Source organism: Aspergillus nomiae (assembly GCF_001204775.2).
Source record: "Aspergillus nomiae NRRL 13137 chromosome Unknown contig00151, whole genome shotgun sequence".
Taxonomy (NCBI): Eukaryota; Fungi; Ascomycota; class Eurotiomycetes; order Eurotiales; family Aspergillaceae; genus Aspergillus; species Aspergillus nomiae.
This window is the reverse complement of record NW_015378206.1, coordinates 50701-65645: the sequence shown is the minus strand read 5'-3', so window position 1 is coordinate 65645 and position 14945 is coordinate 50701. Positions and strand designations below refer to the sequence as shown.

Here is a 14945-nt window from a genome sequence, read left to right as displayed (position 1 = left end):
TTTATTGATATCTTCGTGGAATCATGGTAATTGAGCGAGTTTACGCAAAAGAAGAAGGGAAATTGGGGTGGAGGGTGGGCGGCTGGTAGCCACATCTATACAACCGGCATCCACACATAGTATTCGCGTATGTCCCAATCTATAACCTAAATATTGTAATACACAGAATTTGTTTTTAATCTTGAGTTATTCAAATTATATATTCCATAAACCTAACCTAGTAGACAAAGTATCTCTCACGGTAAAGGTATAAAATTCCACTGTTTATTCCCTTTTGTTCTAAAACCCGCCCTACGCTTTGGGCTGGACTGCAAACTATGCCCTAATTTCTAAAGCATACCTGGCCGTTAATATCTTAATGTATATTGCTATCAAACACTTCATATCAAAGATATTCATCCAGATAGAAAGTGTATCGGTGCTTTTCTTTTTGTCATAACCCAGACACCGCATACGAGCTTCTCCGTATCTGTGAGTTTTGTTACTGACGGTTCCATGCGATCATCTGCTTTGCACCTCGGACGCACTTGGACGGGGTTGCCTCCACAATATGTCGGTGCTTCTGCCGGTGCATACCACGAAGCTAGAAACGCGAAAACAGCTGTCAAACGGTGGTTTCTGATTGGTCAAATCAGAATGGCCGAGGGTCGATCCACTTGAGCTGACACCTGGCAGCCTCAATGTGTTTGGTTTTGGCGGGGTTTAGCGCCGTCTCTCTAAATTGGGGCGGAGCAATCAATCCATTTAAATTCCTGCCATCTCCAGGCGGCTTTCCGAGTCCTCCGCCATAGAAAGATGGGGGGATATCATGAACCTAGTGCGAGCGAATTACTGGTGACAACGCCACTCATAATTTTAGGCCTTGTCTTACTACCTCTGGTGTGGCTGGGGCTCATCCTCTGGAACCTTGGTCAGGTTGTATCTCGTTCAAAGAATGCGAGGAGTGCTGTATCAGACATCGGAGCGTCACTAAATCTTTTTTGGGCACTGCCCGTATGCATCGTGAACAATATATGGCTGCTGCTAGTGAAGCTTTTACGAGTCTTTTACGCGTACCGAAAGAAGTCCGCGCCGAGTATTATCGCGAGGCGCTATTATACTGGGCTTTTCGCGACAGAGGCACGGATCTTCGTAGACCCATACCTTCTGCCACGGGAAGAGCACTACGAATACACCCCAATCTCAGGCGAACATAAGATCAGACTCTTGGTCATTCAACCGGGAGCGTTCGATGATTACATTTGTGGGGACCTCGTCGAGGTCAATCTCTTGCTGGGGCCGACGTTCGATGCGCTGTCATACACCTGGGCAGATGAAAAAGGCGATGCAACGCGATCGGGCAAAATCTACTGCGTGCCTGATTTCAGCGTCATTGGGATCACGAAGAACTGTGAGATGGCGATCCGACGGCTGCGACATCCCAAGAAGAGACGGCGCGTGTGGATCGATGCTGTCTGCATTAACCAACAGAATGCTCAGGAGCGGACCTATCAAATCGCGCAAATGTCCAGGATCTTCACTTCGGCCCGTCGAGTGATTGCTTACACGGGCGAGGGAACGTGTCAGACAGACATGCTGTTTGACTGGCTCAATGGCCTCGAGGCACCGGAGCTGAACGTTCCTCTGATCGGAGGTTTGAACGATCTTTCTCATCCTGTCGTCACGCTCAAGGAACCTGCGGACATTCGGAGGTTGATAGCCCGTATTCGGGTTGGGGTCAACGAAAGACTGATCTTAATGGGCATGTACGGGAAAAATTGCGTCTCCAAATTACTGCACCGATCGGAGAGAGCGAAAGACAAGATAAACGTTGAGGAACCAGAGCTTACCAAATTTGCATACGAGTATTGCTCTCGAAGATGGTTCAGCCGAGTCTGGATTTTACAGGAGGTAACCCTTCCCGCTCTCCATCGCACGAGAATTGTGTGTGGGAGCAGGACCACGACGGCCGAGAGAGCACTGCATGCCCTGGGACTATTGAAAGAGGCCGGGGCAGGTAGCATTCCCCGGATATTTGTCTTGGTCCGCAAGACAGCCATTCTTCCGAGACGGTCTCATCTCTTGGATATCCTCATTGAGACGAAAGACCACGCGGCCACAGATCCTCGCGACAAGATTTTTGCAGTCCTCAGTCTGGCACACAGTTTAGATGGAGGTTCCTTCCCTGAACTCGAGGCGAATTACGAACTGCAAGCAGCCCAGGTGTATACCCGATACTCGGCCTTCTTCATCCAGCATCACGGCCCGGGCTTCTTCCTTGCCTTGATCCGATCACCCCAAAAGCTTCCTGGACTCCCATCCTGGGCAGCCGACTGGACGGTGCCCTGGCCAAACAGCAGAGCCGTATCCGTGAGAGATTTCCCCGCGGTTTCAAGGCGCACACAAGAGGAAAATACTGAGAATATGTTTAGTCGGGAGAACGGCTACGAGGTCCTGACACTTATTCGCCCACAGATCCTTCGAGGCTATTTTACACGAAACGGAGCCGTGACGGGTCTAGATGGGATAGACGTGGAAGAAGTGGTGGGTTTGCACGAAAATACCATTCTCGTTGAGATATACCCAGGTTTGGCTGCGCTCCTCAGGTGTGAGGATGATTATTATGTCCTCGTCCAAGTGTGCCCACATGCAGTGTTTCGGGACAGTCTACTCGAGCTTGTCGAGAGATGGAGTACTGTAGTGGTGGATGGAATTGGTCCCGAGGAACTACAAAATCAGGATCGCCATCGCTTTGGATATCTGGGCGCCGTAAAGCCATTTAAGATCCGGTAATGCCATGATAGTTGTGGTTTCAAGGATCAGGTGCAGACCACCCTGTATATAATTAGTTCATAGATCCTGTGTAGTCCATGCACATCACTTGACTAGATGGTGTCACCCATATGTTGGGTGTCATTAAGAATACACTAGATTCCCTGCATTGGTGTCTTATACCTTAGTAGCCCCCGGCACCCAGAGTATGTGGCAATATATCTGTGTCCATGTTATCTGTGCCATTTGTCATTAGTTAGCCCTTTCATAGACGTATGATGATTTTCTGTTAACAGGGGTTGTAGAGGTCACCGATCGTCCATGCTATCCAGCTGACATTACTTAGCTCATCGTGGCGCAGTAGGATGCATAGCCTGCGGCAGAGAGTGGGGTATCGCAACTTGGGCTCCGATGAAGATTTTCTCTCTTCAAATGAGAACTAATCCAGTTGTTTCTGCCAACCAACTGCTGGGCATACTGAATCTGCAAGATGGCACCAGCACAATATAAGGCTCGCCGGGATTACGCCAAAGAGCTTCACATCGATTTTCTTGGCTACGCCCCACCTGTGCAATGGCCGGATGCTCACCGCAGCCTTTTCGAAGATATTCAGAAACTCGGGAATCAGAAATATTCGAGCTTCAGCGAAACCGTCTCTAATGACTCAATAGAAAAACCCTGGAGACATCAAACAAAGCAGAGAGCAGCACGTCTGGTCCGGCGGAGTACGATGTCTAGGAATGATAGGAAGAACGAGGCGGGGTGGCGTTTTTCGATTGAACCAGAGGTCCTATATAGATTTACGGTTGAAGTAACCTGGTAAGCTATGGTGAAATAAAAATTTAGGGATATCCTACAACCGTGCTGACATACGTACGAGTCGTTTAGTCCCAGATGTCGCAGCAGGCTCTGGAAATCGGAGATAGAAGCCGCAGTGTCTTCGTCGCAGCCATTTGCTCAGTCATTAGAAGCTAGGCGTCGGCATCGTGAGCCATGTCAGTGTGTTGACCAGTGGGGTTACAACAGGTGAGCTGAAATGCACAATTCGTGAGAATATATGGACAGCAGAGATCTGTGACTAGCTAACTTAGATACAGTGGGTACGGGGACGGGGTGAACATGGTATTCTCAGATCGCGCAGAAGCAGCCATCAAACATGACCCACCTCTTCCTATACAAGGCCGGAGAAGAGGCCAGGTGTCGGAAGAGCCAGATAGAGTATATGGCCTGCGAGATACAGGTAGCTTGAGAGACGTATTGAACTCCATAAACAGGCACACAGTGTCTGATGGGAATTTTCAAAGCCTCAGGGAGACTATTGAAGTCAGCCCTTTCGACGATGAAGGTGAGCAACTGCTGTTTCCCTTCTTGATCATGGAGGCCAAGTCCGGCAAAAACGGGGACATGGCAGCTGTGGAGATGCAAACAGGCTTTTGTATTCGGCGCCTATTGAAACTACAGCATGAGCTAGGAAAGGCTGGTGAGTATAGATGTGGCACGTTTGAGCCACTGGTCTGGTTTTTATCGTGGTCTGGGGAGCAGTGGAATGTGGCAGGTTGCTTTGTCAAAGAGACGCAAAGCCATGTTGAATGGGTAAGAGTCCCGAAAGTCTCATCGTGCCCTCCAGCTCTCTAATATAGGTTTAGTTGATCGTTAAACTGTGGGGTGGTGATGTAACTAGCATGGATGGGTCGCTGCAGCTTCTTCTTATTATTGACTACATAGTTGATTGGGCTCGCGACGTCTATCGGGAGTCTTTGCTAGCCCAGCTCAGAAGCCTGTCAGAAGAGTGCGTCCCCGACTCTGACTCTGTTATATTATCCACTTTTGAGCGAGGCTCCACAGTGTCGACCTATCGTTCCGACGATCCCGCCGACCTTCTATCTCAGACGTTACCACAGTCAGTTGTATCCAGTGGAGACTTCTTGAATCTCATTCATGCAGAGGGGGTTGTGAGAGACGCTTCCGTCATTGATTCTAGATTCATGGCTCTGTATATAACAGAGCGCGACGTGGAGCCATTTAGCCTTTCGTTTGCCTCTGAGGAAACGTACCAGGAGAGCATAGCGAAGATGTCTACGATCCTGAAAGACTCGTGGCGCTTGGTGCCAGATGCCCTGAATGGAATCGAGGAAGCTTGGACAGGGACTTCCAGACCGGCGACTTGTAGAGACGCGCCAGACAGAAGCCCCTTCTTTTTTGTCGGATTCACTTTCCGGATGTTCGTTGCATCAGACTGGCAGCCAGTACGCCAGCTTGTCTGTCTCGCCATCTCCAGCATGGCGGTAGTGAAGATTTGGGGGAGCGAAATGTTAAACGTCATTAACAGCGGCCCTATATACACAGATCGCGAGACAGAGAGATTTCTTAATTTTTTAAAAGGCTCATCTGTTATGGACACCCTGGCGGCCGCGATATCCATGCAGTGCCTCTCCAACACGTCGCGTAGACGCGGAGGGCCCATTGCATCCTCGCTCAGCTTCAAACGCGACGACTCAACTTCTGTTCTTGAGTTGGTGTCATTGGTCCTTAAATCACACACTATCGGACGACGTCTGTCGCCGGACCCTTATTTGCGCTGCTCGCATATGCAAAGCAAACAAAGTATATTCACGGATGGACCGAAAGTGTGGCCGCAACTAGACCAGCTAATGCTCCACCCCAATGGCACAATCCTTGTCGACAGCGAGCAACAGAGCCCTAGCATTCCTCGTCGATGCCTTTATATCGTTGACGGCTCGTATGAATATGGCGATGCAGCAGGTTTGGTGGAACGAATGTCTTATGAGGGCACTTATTATAGCACCGTTCCCTTATGTCCTAACCACGATCCAGCAGAGTACTTTCCCTACATGAATCGTCCATTAGACCATGCCAGATACTGGAGGATCGAAAAGTCCCTTGAAAGCTTCCAGCACTGGATTTCAGCACTGCAGGAGCATACTTCCATTTGCTCTACCCTTCATGGATCGTCGTCTTCCCCAATATTGCTTTTATCCTCTGATGAGGCCTCTAGTGACGACGATGAAGATGATGGCAACGAAACAAGACAAATTACCGTAGCGTGGAAAGAAGAGCATTAGATTGCCGTTGATGGAGCTTGCGAAATTTCGGCGTCTCTGATATTTCGGACATCTGAATCAGTAGTAGTTATTTGTTTTGGTCATGAAAGGAAATACAAAGTTTAGGCTTGCTATTATACAGGTTCGTACTGATACAAGATTAGTAAAGCGGTTGGATATGGCTTGTCGCCAGATTCTATTTAGTTCGTCCCAGGTCGAAAGGCAGCGGCAATGCAAATTTGTGCTTGACCTTGGACCTCTTGGCCTGGAGGGCAATGAATCGTTGCCTTGATATTGCGGCCATTCACTTCCAGTTTGATACTATAATGAACTTCATAGTACACATCTCCCACATCGTTAATTCTCTCCTCTAGCATGTTCCTCGTTCGAAGACTTTCAAGGGATGCTTCAACAAATCCCGCTATACGATGGCCTGACGATCAAAATTAGTTAGGAACCGAAAGCTCTTGGCTTATTATTTTTCAGCGCAACTCACCAGAGTTCATCTTGTCATCTATGCGGTAATGTTGGTGGACCGGCCCGTCTGAGAAATATAAAGTCTCATAAGCAGTCATCTCCTCTCCTGGTTTGAATGCGCGATGCATGCAAATTTCCGTAGACTCCCCCTCGTCGAGAATTTGGTTCTATTCGAGCATCAGCGACGGGTCTGGTGCAACATTGTGTCTCCAGGGCGACTAAGGCTCAAGTCTACCTTCCGAATAACCCAGTAAATACAATTACTAATATACCTCTTTTGAATTAGAGGGTGATCAAAGAAATGGACTTTTCTATGTCCCTTAAACCTCGCGTTGTATAGTTCACTGAGACATACTCCGAGATTCAGCCTAAGCTTCCGTCGTGGGCCGTCCTCCTTATTTAGCGCACGAAGGACGCCGCCCCGGGATACTGCGGTAGTCAAGTCTCTTGGATAAACCGTTAGCTTTGTGAATGGGAGAAACGTTGCAGAGGATAGGTTACATGTCCTGATGCAGATGAATTACTTTAAGTCTATCTCGGCCGAAAGAGTCGTTGAGGCGACGCTTCAGAGCCGGCGATCGAGAAAATCCACCAAGTAGGAGAATGGCCTACAGCTATTAGCAACCGCTAGCATAATTTCAACAGGGTGTCTCTAGGGACAGCAGCTGGCAGCAGGGGGCTTTACCGTGACGTCTTGGCCATTAAGTTGCTTCAGCTGTTCGGCGATCAAATCCACAGTTCCATCCAGGCTTCGCCTGAAGTAGTTATTCATTTGGTCCCTATTATACCGTCAGATAGTAGATATCCCATGGACTCGCTGGTGGCTTACTTCGTGATGTAAAACATCCCAGTGCCAAAATTCCTCGCTGAGTCTTGCCTTAGCCCAAGAAGGCGCAGACTAATAGTCTCGTCCTCGTCCTCCTCCCAGTCTCCCGGGTCGTAGTTTCGTTTTTGCTCCTGCTCGAACTTTCGAACTAGATCTTCTTGAATCACTGCTTCCTTGGACAACATGGGCTCCCTGCCCAGTTCAATGATGTGTGCTAGTCTTTCTCTAGACTCCTTAATAAAAGCTTGGTTGATATAGCTCGAACCGCAGTCCTTCCCTGTTGCCATTCTTAACGTATTGCCTAACATAAGTCCTAGAAGAGGGCGTTACCGGCTGGCATGGCTATTTCATCGAATCTGACGGGGTCCTTTTGCCGTACTGTGTAGCTGATCGCATCCTAAAGGTACGTGAATTGTTAGTCACGCACCGCGGGCGGCAAAACACAAGGATGGGGTGGTCTTACGACAGTACCACCTCCAGCATCGCAGACGACGAAGTTAGTCCCCTTCTACAGGTTGTGAGTATCACCAACAGAGACACAGCCAAAACAGCCATACACACCGTAATAACCTCTTCGATGTTCTCGTGGCACAGTGCAAAGGTCACTGCAGCCTCAGGTTCATCAATGATAAACATTGAGAACTCCCTCCCGCTCATGTCCGTTTTATCCACTACCTCAAGCATAATTTCCTGCATTGTGAGCTGTGCATATGTTGACCACTTGGATGGCACGCATAGTGCTAGCTCGACCTCCCAAGTGTTATTGAAACCCTCTTTTTCCCCCAGTTGACTACGAGCATGCTTGAAGACTTTCATAAGATAGTCTCGAATAGCGTCTCTGGCAGTTTTACCTACATTGCGGAGTGCCTTCCTCGGCTGTGCCAGCTGGTCATTGTCTAGGTCCCCCCCGTCATCATCCAGCAACAGCTTCGGAAGTTGAACGATGCAATCTATCGACTCTGTATCATCATTTTCTGATAGAGTATGTAGCGTATATTGCACATCATGACCCCACAGGAATTTCCCGTCACGATACCAGCTTTCACTGGGCACAAATGGGCTCCCTGGGTGAACGAATCGACGGGCCCGCGGCCAGTTCGCAATGGATCGGATACCTCTTGGGTGGACGTCTGTGGGAGGGTTATTGGGATCGAAGGTGATATATGAGATGGAAGTCAAGGTCGTCCCATAGTCGAGGCATAGTATAATTTTACTGGCAGGAGGGACATTTTGCTCTAGCCGTGGAGAGTGTCGCAGATGAACGTCATCCTCGTCCGATACCCGGCTCGAGGAGGCACTTGTCGAGGAAGCTGGAGGGTCAAGCTTTCGCCGTACGCGTCTGGGTGGATTCGATCGCCGGGCCATAGCAAACAGAACCTGATGCTGTGTAATAGTGAGCACATCACCACTAGACTTCAGGTAGGAATTTAAAGCGCTACACACGAGGCAGAGTGCAAGGCTGCGACCGGTAGGCAGCAAGAGCCCCTGACTGAAATTACTTCACTACCTAGTCTGGTTGGGATTAGTATGCTGTATACTAGCAGGGATTGTCAAAGCCTAGTGTTGAACAGGCAGGTCGGGGGCTAAATTAGTCTTGGCCCTTGTTATCTGAGCGCCCATCACCAACATCCCCTACATCCAGTCTTCCTATTGTCCTTGACCCGATGAGCTGTCCTGTTACTCAGTAGATTCGCACTTATACCTGTGGTTTTGCGGCGCCTGATTCAAATTAGTGACACAATGGGGAGCCCTCCCGGTGGTCGTGGTGTGGGTGGGAGTCGATTTTACTACCTCCCCGATTACATCCCACCACCACACAATATCTCTTTAGGAATCACAGACGCCCATATTATTTCCGATGTGAAGCGGGAAAGGAAGCCTCCAGCGCGTTTTATACCCGGCGAGCGAGATATCCCGCCATTAGATGAATGGAAATCAAGGAAAAAAGCCCGCAAGTCAACGACGCCGGACGAACACAAAATAAAACAGAACGTATGTTGCCGTGGCAATTGCCAATTTCATCGATAAGTCGTGGACAAAAGAGGGCAATCGTACTGACTATAATGCTCCTTGTCAGATCAGCGTTATTATCCCGCCTCCCAACCTCGGCAATGATTCCGATGACTCGCCGTTGACCGAGGTAGAGGACCTGTTGGGCGATATAGATGACCTGGCCTCTAACGCCACGGATGATGTTGAAGTAGCTCCTGCAACGTTTCCCGAGGATCCCAAACTATGTAATGCGGACGGAAATGGTAGACGCCAGCTTACGCAACAGGATGGGCGTGCTGGATGCCCAGGGGAAATGATCAATCTCCACCACAAGGCACAACAGACGTCACCTTGCAGGAGCCATGAGACGGTATCGCAGCAAAAGGAAATAGAAACTCTCCAGCGAGAAAACAACCGTCTCAGGGCGCAACTAGCCAATATCAGAGCATCGCAGTGCACGTCAACCAACGATCCCTTAATCACTATATCTTCCGCAGATGGATTACTTAGCCGGAACAATGAGATACAAAGGCTTCGCCGCCGCCTTTCAAACGCCCTTGAGCTTATTGAGCTTGCCCGTCCGCTCCCATCATACGACGACGCTTTTGCCACATCAACGGGCTTTATATACCAGGAGATGGATACATTGGGTAACTACGTGGTCTATACAGCAAATTCACTCTTTAAAATCCAAAGGCATGACATAGTGGATGAAACAATAGACCAGAATCTGACTCACCTCATCGAGCAAACCATTATCAGCAAAGCGCTTCTATCCACAGAGCCCATATCAGCCTTTCGCGCCCTTACTTTTGGCTTTATTCAAGAACGTGTATTTCACGCCCCGGAGATATGGAGGGAACTGCACTTCGACGGCATAATGTTCAGGCAGTTCCAAAGTATTCTGGAAGAAAGCAGTATGTGACAGCTTAGCTTCAGCCACTTGGATCATAAGCAGTTAACTTGGCTCACCATCACTTAATTCAACTTTAGTATCACCTGAAACCCTAGAAAAATACCACCGTGCAACGGTTAATCTTACTCTATCGAGGAATCCAGAATTCAAGGAAGCATTTGTTTCGAAGTACGCTGATCAGATACAGTTTGAGTTCTTCAAAATGATGGCGCCTTTACTCAAGTCAGGAGACATGGGCGCTCACTTTAAGCGTCAAACGCGGACGTTATTCCGACATGCCCTTACCCTACGTGCGTGCTGCTATCCTCATATCGGAACGCGCTATCAACTGGTGCACTTCAAACCAGGTCATATATATGACCCACAGACCATGCGCGCGGAAGACGAGGCTGGAGCAACCGTACATGTTCCAGAGGACGGACGGCAGCGCCGCATTAAGTTGTGTGTTCATGGGCTGATGAAAGCCTATTCGATCCAAGAGAATACGACTGGACTCGATTTGATCAAAGAACTCAGCCAGCCATTTTTAGTAGAAGGTGGCAAACATGGTCACATTATCAGTGACAGGGCAGCAGTTATTCTAGACTTATAATTGCTGAGAATACGAGGATTGTCTTACTATCACTATGAACTAGGCTGTAAGGCTCTCAGTAAGTCACGACTGGACTCCATTGGCATGACTAGTCGTCCGTACACATATGATGGTTCTTGATGTGCTTCATTATGTAGCCTAGCGGTACATACAGACCGACAAGAGCATAATACCAAGACGAGCGCCTATAGTGACAAGAAAAGAAAGTCCTAAATATACTTGGCCCGTGTTTTTTATGAGAAACAGGGGTGTGCTTTCAGGCTTCTGTCGAAAATCTGTTTCCGTAGAGTGAATCTTTATGAAACTGTTTATTACTGCAAGACCTTCTCTGCGATTGTATAAACGAATTTACCTAAGATTTAATCCGACGAAAGTAAAATATTCTAAGTCTTGAGATGGCGAACTTTACGCTTGCCCCGATACTGTCTACTCTGGAGACAAACATGACACTCTCGTACCTAATATGTGGGTATATCAATGCTAACCCACAAAAGCAATGAGCTCTCTCTGAGTGAAGGAATTTCGTAAAATATGTCCCAGTAAAGTCTAGAACTAGATACGTTGACAACCATCAATGCCCTTCGCGATTGACTGATAGTAGTGCTGGGTTCCTAACCTGGGTAGATCGTGATGACATGCAGCAAGCTTTCAAACACTCCGCAAAAGCTGCCAAAGCGGCAAGGCGATAGGTGCTGGAGTGGTTCAGCACGGATATTTGTACGCTGTTGTATAGTTTTTCTTTTCACCTGTTATGAAAAATGAAGATATTCGAGAAATATTACGCCAAAGCTTGGGGGTAGCCATCTTTATATAGACCAAGGCTCCGCGTGTACAGTAGCCATCCATACTTCGATTTAAACGAGCAGTATATTGTGGTAAAGAAGTTTACAAATGATACTAAACAGAGTTGAGTCCGATTCTTAATGCTTTAATATCCTGTATCCCATTATCTCATTCTACTACCTTTGCGTATTACTTTCTTTATGACAAATATTTAATTTCTATCCAATCGAGTAGGTCAGATATTTACTTACAATAATCGTACTAGATAGATGTTATATTTGTTGGGCCATGGAATATGTTATTAAATTTGCCCTAATATAGACATCCAGCCTCCGAACGCGGCGTTGACCTCCGAGAATCTTAGTGCCTGCCTCGTGTCCTATCATGGTTCATGACCTTCTGATCAAGATAAGAATCTCCAATTAGAAAGTACGTTATCGGTACTTTTCTATCTGTCATAAATCAAAACCCAGGAAGGTTATCAATCTGTGGGGACAGAAGTGTTCATCCACTCGTCAGTTCCCCCAGTTTGAAGCCGTCCGCGGACTTGGCCGCGGCCAACTTCTGGTGTCCACCCTGGCCTTGGCCATCAGAGAGAGCGATATTTAATCCTGGAGTCCAGGGTAGATTGTAATTGCCCACGACACGCTATTATATCAATCATGAGTGATAATCTAAGATTCGAGCATAGTGGCACTGTCGATGAGAAGGCTTTGGAACAAATGATCCCAAGGTTCGCTTTGACGTCGAGTCGAATATACTTTCTTATGTCTCCTTTCATGTTTCATTGAGCTGACTAAAGTACCCAATGCTTCAGGATAATGCATCCTTTACTGACATTGCCAACGCTACTACATTCGAGACATATGGCCGTGTTCAGAGAGACCTGAAGGCTCGACATGTAACCTTCATCGCACTCGGCGGCAATCTTGGCACGGGGCTGTTTCTGGGTATAGGACGGGCACTGAGGACGTCCGGACCGCTCTCACTCTTCCTTGGATATGCCATTGCCAGCTCTGCTGGCTTCATGATGATGATGGCGCTTGGAGAAATGGCCGCGTGGCTGCCGCTACCAGGTGCCATTCCCCAATTCTGCGCCCGCTATGTCGACGATGCCCTCGGTTTTGCTGTTGGCTGGAACACTTGGTTTACGGCAGTCATCACTCTTTGTGCTGAAATATCAGCAGTCTGCAGCATCATTCAATTCTGGTCGGGTGCTGAGCATGTTAGCGTTGCTGTGTGGATTGTGATTCTCATCGTTGCCCTGCTGGCACTGAATATCCTGGCAGTCAAAGTATATGGAGAAGCTGAGTTTGCTTGTGCGGTGATCAAACTCTGTGGAATAATCGGTCTACCTATCACAGCTCTCCTGATTGATCTTGGAGGAGTCCCAACCCACAATCGGCTCGGATTCCATTACTGGAAGACCGACGGCATCATGAAAGAGTATATTGCGTCAGGCAGCACTGGCCGGTTCTTGGGGCTTTTTTCCACACTAGTCAATGCTTCGTTTTCCCTGGGTGGTGTTGAAACCGTCGTAGTCGCCGCTGGAGAAGCCGAAAATCCGCGACGAAACATTCCCAGGGCCATTAGACGTGTCTTTTGGCGACTCTTGTTCTTTTTCGTCCTTGCCTCATTCGCGCTTGGACTGATTTGTCCCAGTAACAATTCTAAGTTGCTGGGAGCTAGTTCTTCCTCTAATACTGAGTCTCCCTGGGTGATTGCAATCAACCTAGCGGGGATCAAGGCCCTGCCATCCATTGTTAACGTTGTGGTCCTCATCGCTGGCATTTCCTCCGGGAACTCATACGTCTTTATGGGATCCAGATATCTCTATGCGTTAGCCTGCAACCAGCAGGCTCCTAAGATTTTCCTACGTTGTACCGAACAAGGGATCCCGATTTGCGCCCTTTTGGTGACCATGTCAATCTCTTTCCTGACATTCATGTCAATGGGCTCCAGCTCAAACATTGTCTTCCAGTGGTTTCAGAATCTGACCACAGTTTCTACTCTGTATGACCCCATTACCACATTGTGTGACATGCTTAAATTAGAATACAGAATGTACTCACCATTACAGGTACACCTGGATCTCCATCTGTATCGCATACATGCGCTTTCACGCCGCTCTCAAAGCCCAGAATATTGACCGATCAGACCTCCCGTTTTCATTCCCGTTACAGCCTTACTCCACATACTCCACGCTGGGATATCTATGCATTGTGGTCTTCTTCAACGGCTTCGATTCTATCGCCGGTGGCTTCAACCTGCCAGGGTTTATCACCTCATACATCGGCTTCCCCCTTTTCTTCGGTTTCTTTCTCTTCTGGAAGATTTTGAAGCGCACAAAATGGAAGCGGCCTGAAGAAGCCGATCTTTTTACCGGAAAGGCCGAGCTTGATGCAATAGAGTGGCCTCGGAAGATACCGAGGAACTTTGTGGAAAGAGTTTGGTTGGCTTTTATTTGATAGGTTTGCGGCTGTGTAGCTATGTTTATGACGATTTGTTTCTGGTATGATTTTATGTTCCTGATTTTATATATGTATGTAACGAATTGACCACCGAATATCACTATCTATCTATGTATTAGTACTGTCTTCTAGAGTTGAATAAGTATGTTTCGTGTCTTATAATAAGTATAATACTATTTTCGGAACATTATGCTTAGGATAGTTCTCTGGGACATCTGAGATATATTATCTGCCGAAGAGGCCCTATGATAAATACTGAGAGCAATTCAATATCCTAGCGGTTAATCATCAGCCAGCTAAAGTCAATCTCTGTGCCCCCGGGATAGAAACCGACGGGATTTGGGAAGAGTAACCCGCAGATACACAGAGCCTGGTCCATTAGCCGGGATGGAGTATAAGGGCCGCTTCGCCTATAGCTCGTAACGAAAGGAATGAATTCGGCACCCTGGGCTACACCATGATACCTGGCTGTAAATATATTGCTATCAAGTTTACTAGTAGAGTACTTGGGTTATGTTGATAGCAGTCTCAATAGACTCCGAGCGGGTATTGAGAAAGAAAGATTTATGGAGGGCAAATAGACGGCGAGAAAGGGGTTCAACTAGATTGACGACCAGGTGGAAAAGAGGGGTATAGAAGGAAAATTACTGTGATAGTCTAACTTCGGAATTCACAGTATCTTAATATGGCTTATCTTGAATTGAATGAAATGGAATAATATGGGTGGAGGCGGCAAAGAATTGTATAGATCTGGCCGAGGCCATAGGTGCGGAGAACGCCCTCCGCGAACTTCGGATGTGGGCCTTTGACCGCGGCCAATTGAGCCGAGGAAGGCTGTCCACGGAAGAGAAAAAAGAGGAGACTTATTCATAGCTTGCACACTCTGGCGGGAGGACCGAGTAAGAAGAACGTGGAAGTTCGATTGAAATGGAGGAAGACGAGACGAGACGGAGACTAAAGCCTCATAGGACATCTACATAAGCGGCCTGCTGCCTCAGTATCTGCATTAGTGCCGGACCCACCACTTCGCCGCGGGAAACTTGGTGATATGAAGCCAGTCTCTGCTATGACATTA

At 47.9% G+C, this 14945-nt stretch overlaps 5 protein-coding genes across 5 annotated transcripts; 4 read left to right on the top strand and 1 right to left on the bottom strand.

Annotated features, from left to right (window-relative positions):
- Nucleotides 1–795: 795 nt before the first annotated feature.
- Nucleotides 796–2772, top strand: ANOM_006656 (uncharacterized protein; the record flags this gene model as incomplete). Its single annotated transcript, XM_015551912.1, has 1 exon — nt 796–2772. One exon carries the CDS (start codon nt 796–798, stop codon nt 2770–2772), a length of 1977 nt encoding a protein of 658 aa, XP_015406490.1.
- A 469-nt stretch (nt 2773–3241) lies between these two features.
- ANOM_006655 (uncharacterized protein) lies at nt 3242–5834 on the top strand (the record flags this gene model as incomplete). The annotated part of the gene is made up of 4 exons (XM_015551911.1): nt 3242–3570; nt 3640–3777; nt 3849–4344; nt 4398–5834. The coding sequence occupies 4 exons, from the start codon at nt 3242–3244 to the stop codon at nt 5832–5834; spliced, it is 2400 nt and encodes a 799-aa protein (XP_015406489.1).
- Nucleotides 5835–6013: 179 nt separating this feature from the next.
- On the bottom strand, nt 6014–8499 carry ANOM_006654 (Hsp70 family protein; the record flags this gene model as incomplete). The annotated part of the gene is made up of 9 exons (XM_015551910.1): nt 6014–6246; nt 6310–6457; nt 6526–6753; nt 6815–6898; nt 6976–7069; nt 7120–7393; nt 7447–7513; nt 7580–7624; nt 7678–8499. Coding segments are annotated over 9 exons (1986 nt in total), but the record flags the coding sequence as incomplete, so codon positions are not given.
- A 357-nt stretch (nt 8500–8856) lies between these two features.
- ANOM_006653 (uncharacterized protein) lies at nt 8857–10616 on the top strand (the record flags this gene model as incomplete). The annotated part of the gene is made up of 3 exons (XM_015551909.1): nt 8857–9108; nt 9194–10025; nt 10102–10616. The coding sequence occupies 3 exons, from the start codon at nt 8857–8859 to the stop codon at nt 10614–10616; spliced, it is 1599 nt and encodes a 532-aa protein (XP_015406487.1).
- Nucleotides 10617–12207: 1591 nt separating this feature from the next.
- On the top strand, nt 12208–13867 carry ANOM_006652 (arginine permease; the record flags this gene model as incomplete). The annotated part of the gene is made up of 2 exons (XM_015551908.1): nt 12208–13433; nt 13480–13867. 2 exons carry the CDS (start codon nt 12208–12210, stop codon nt 13865–13867), a joined length of 1614 nt encoding a protein of 537 aa, XP_015406486.1.
- Between the last annotated feature and the right edge of the window lie 1078 nt (nt 13868–14945).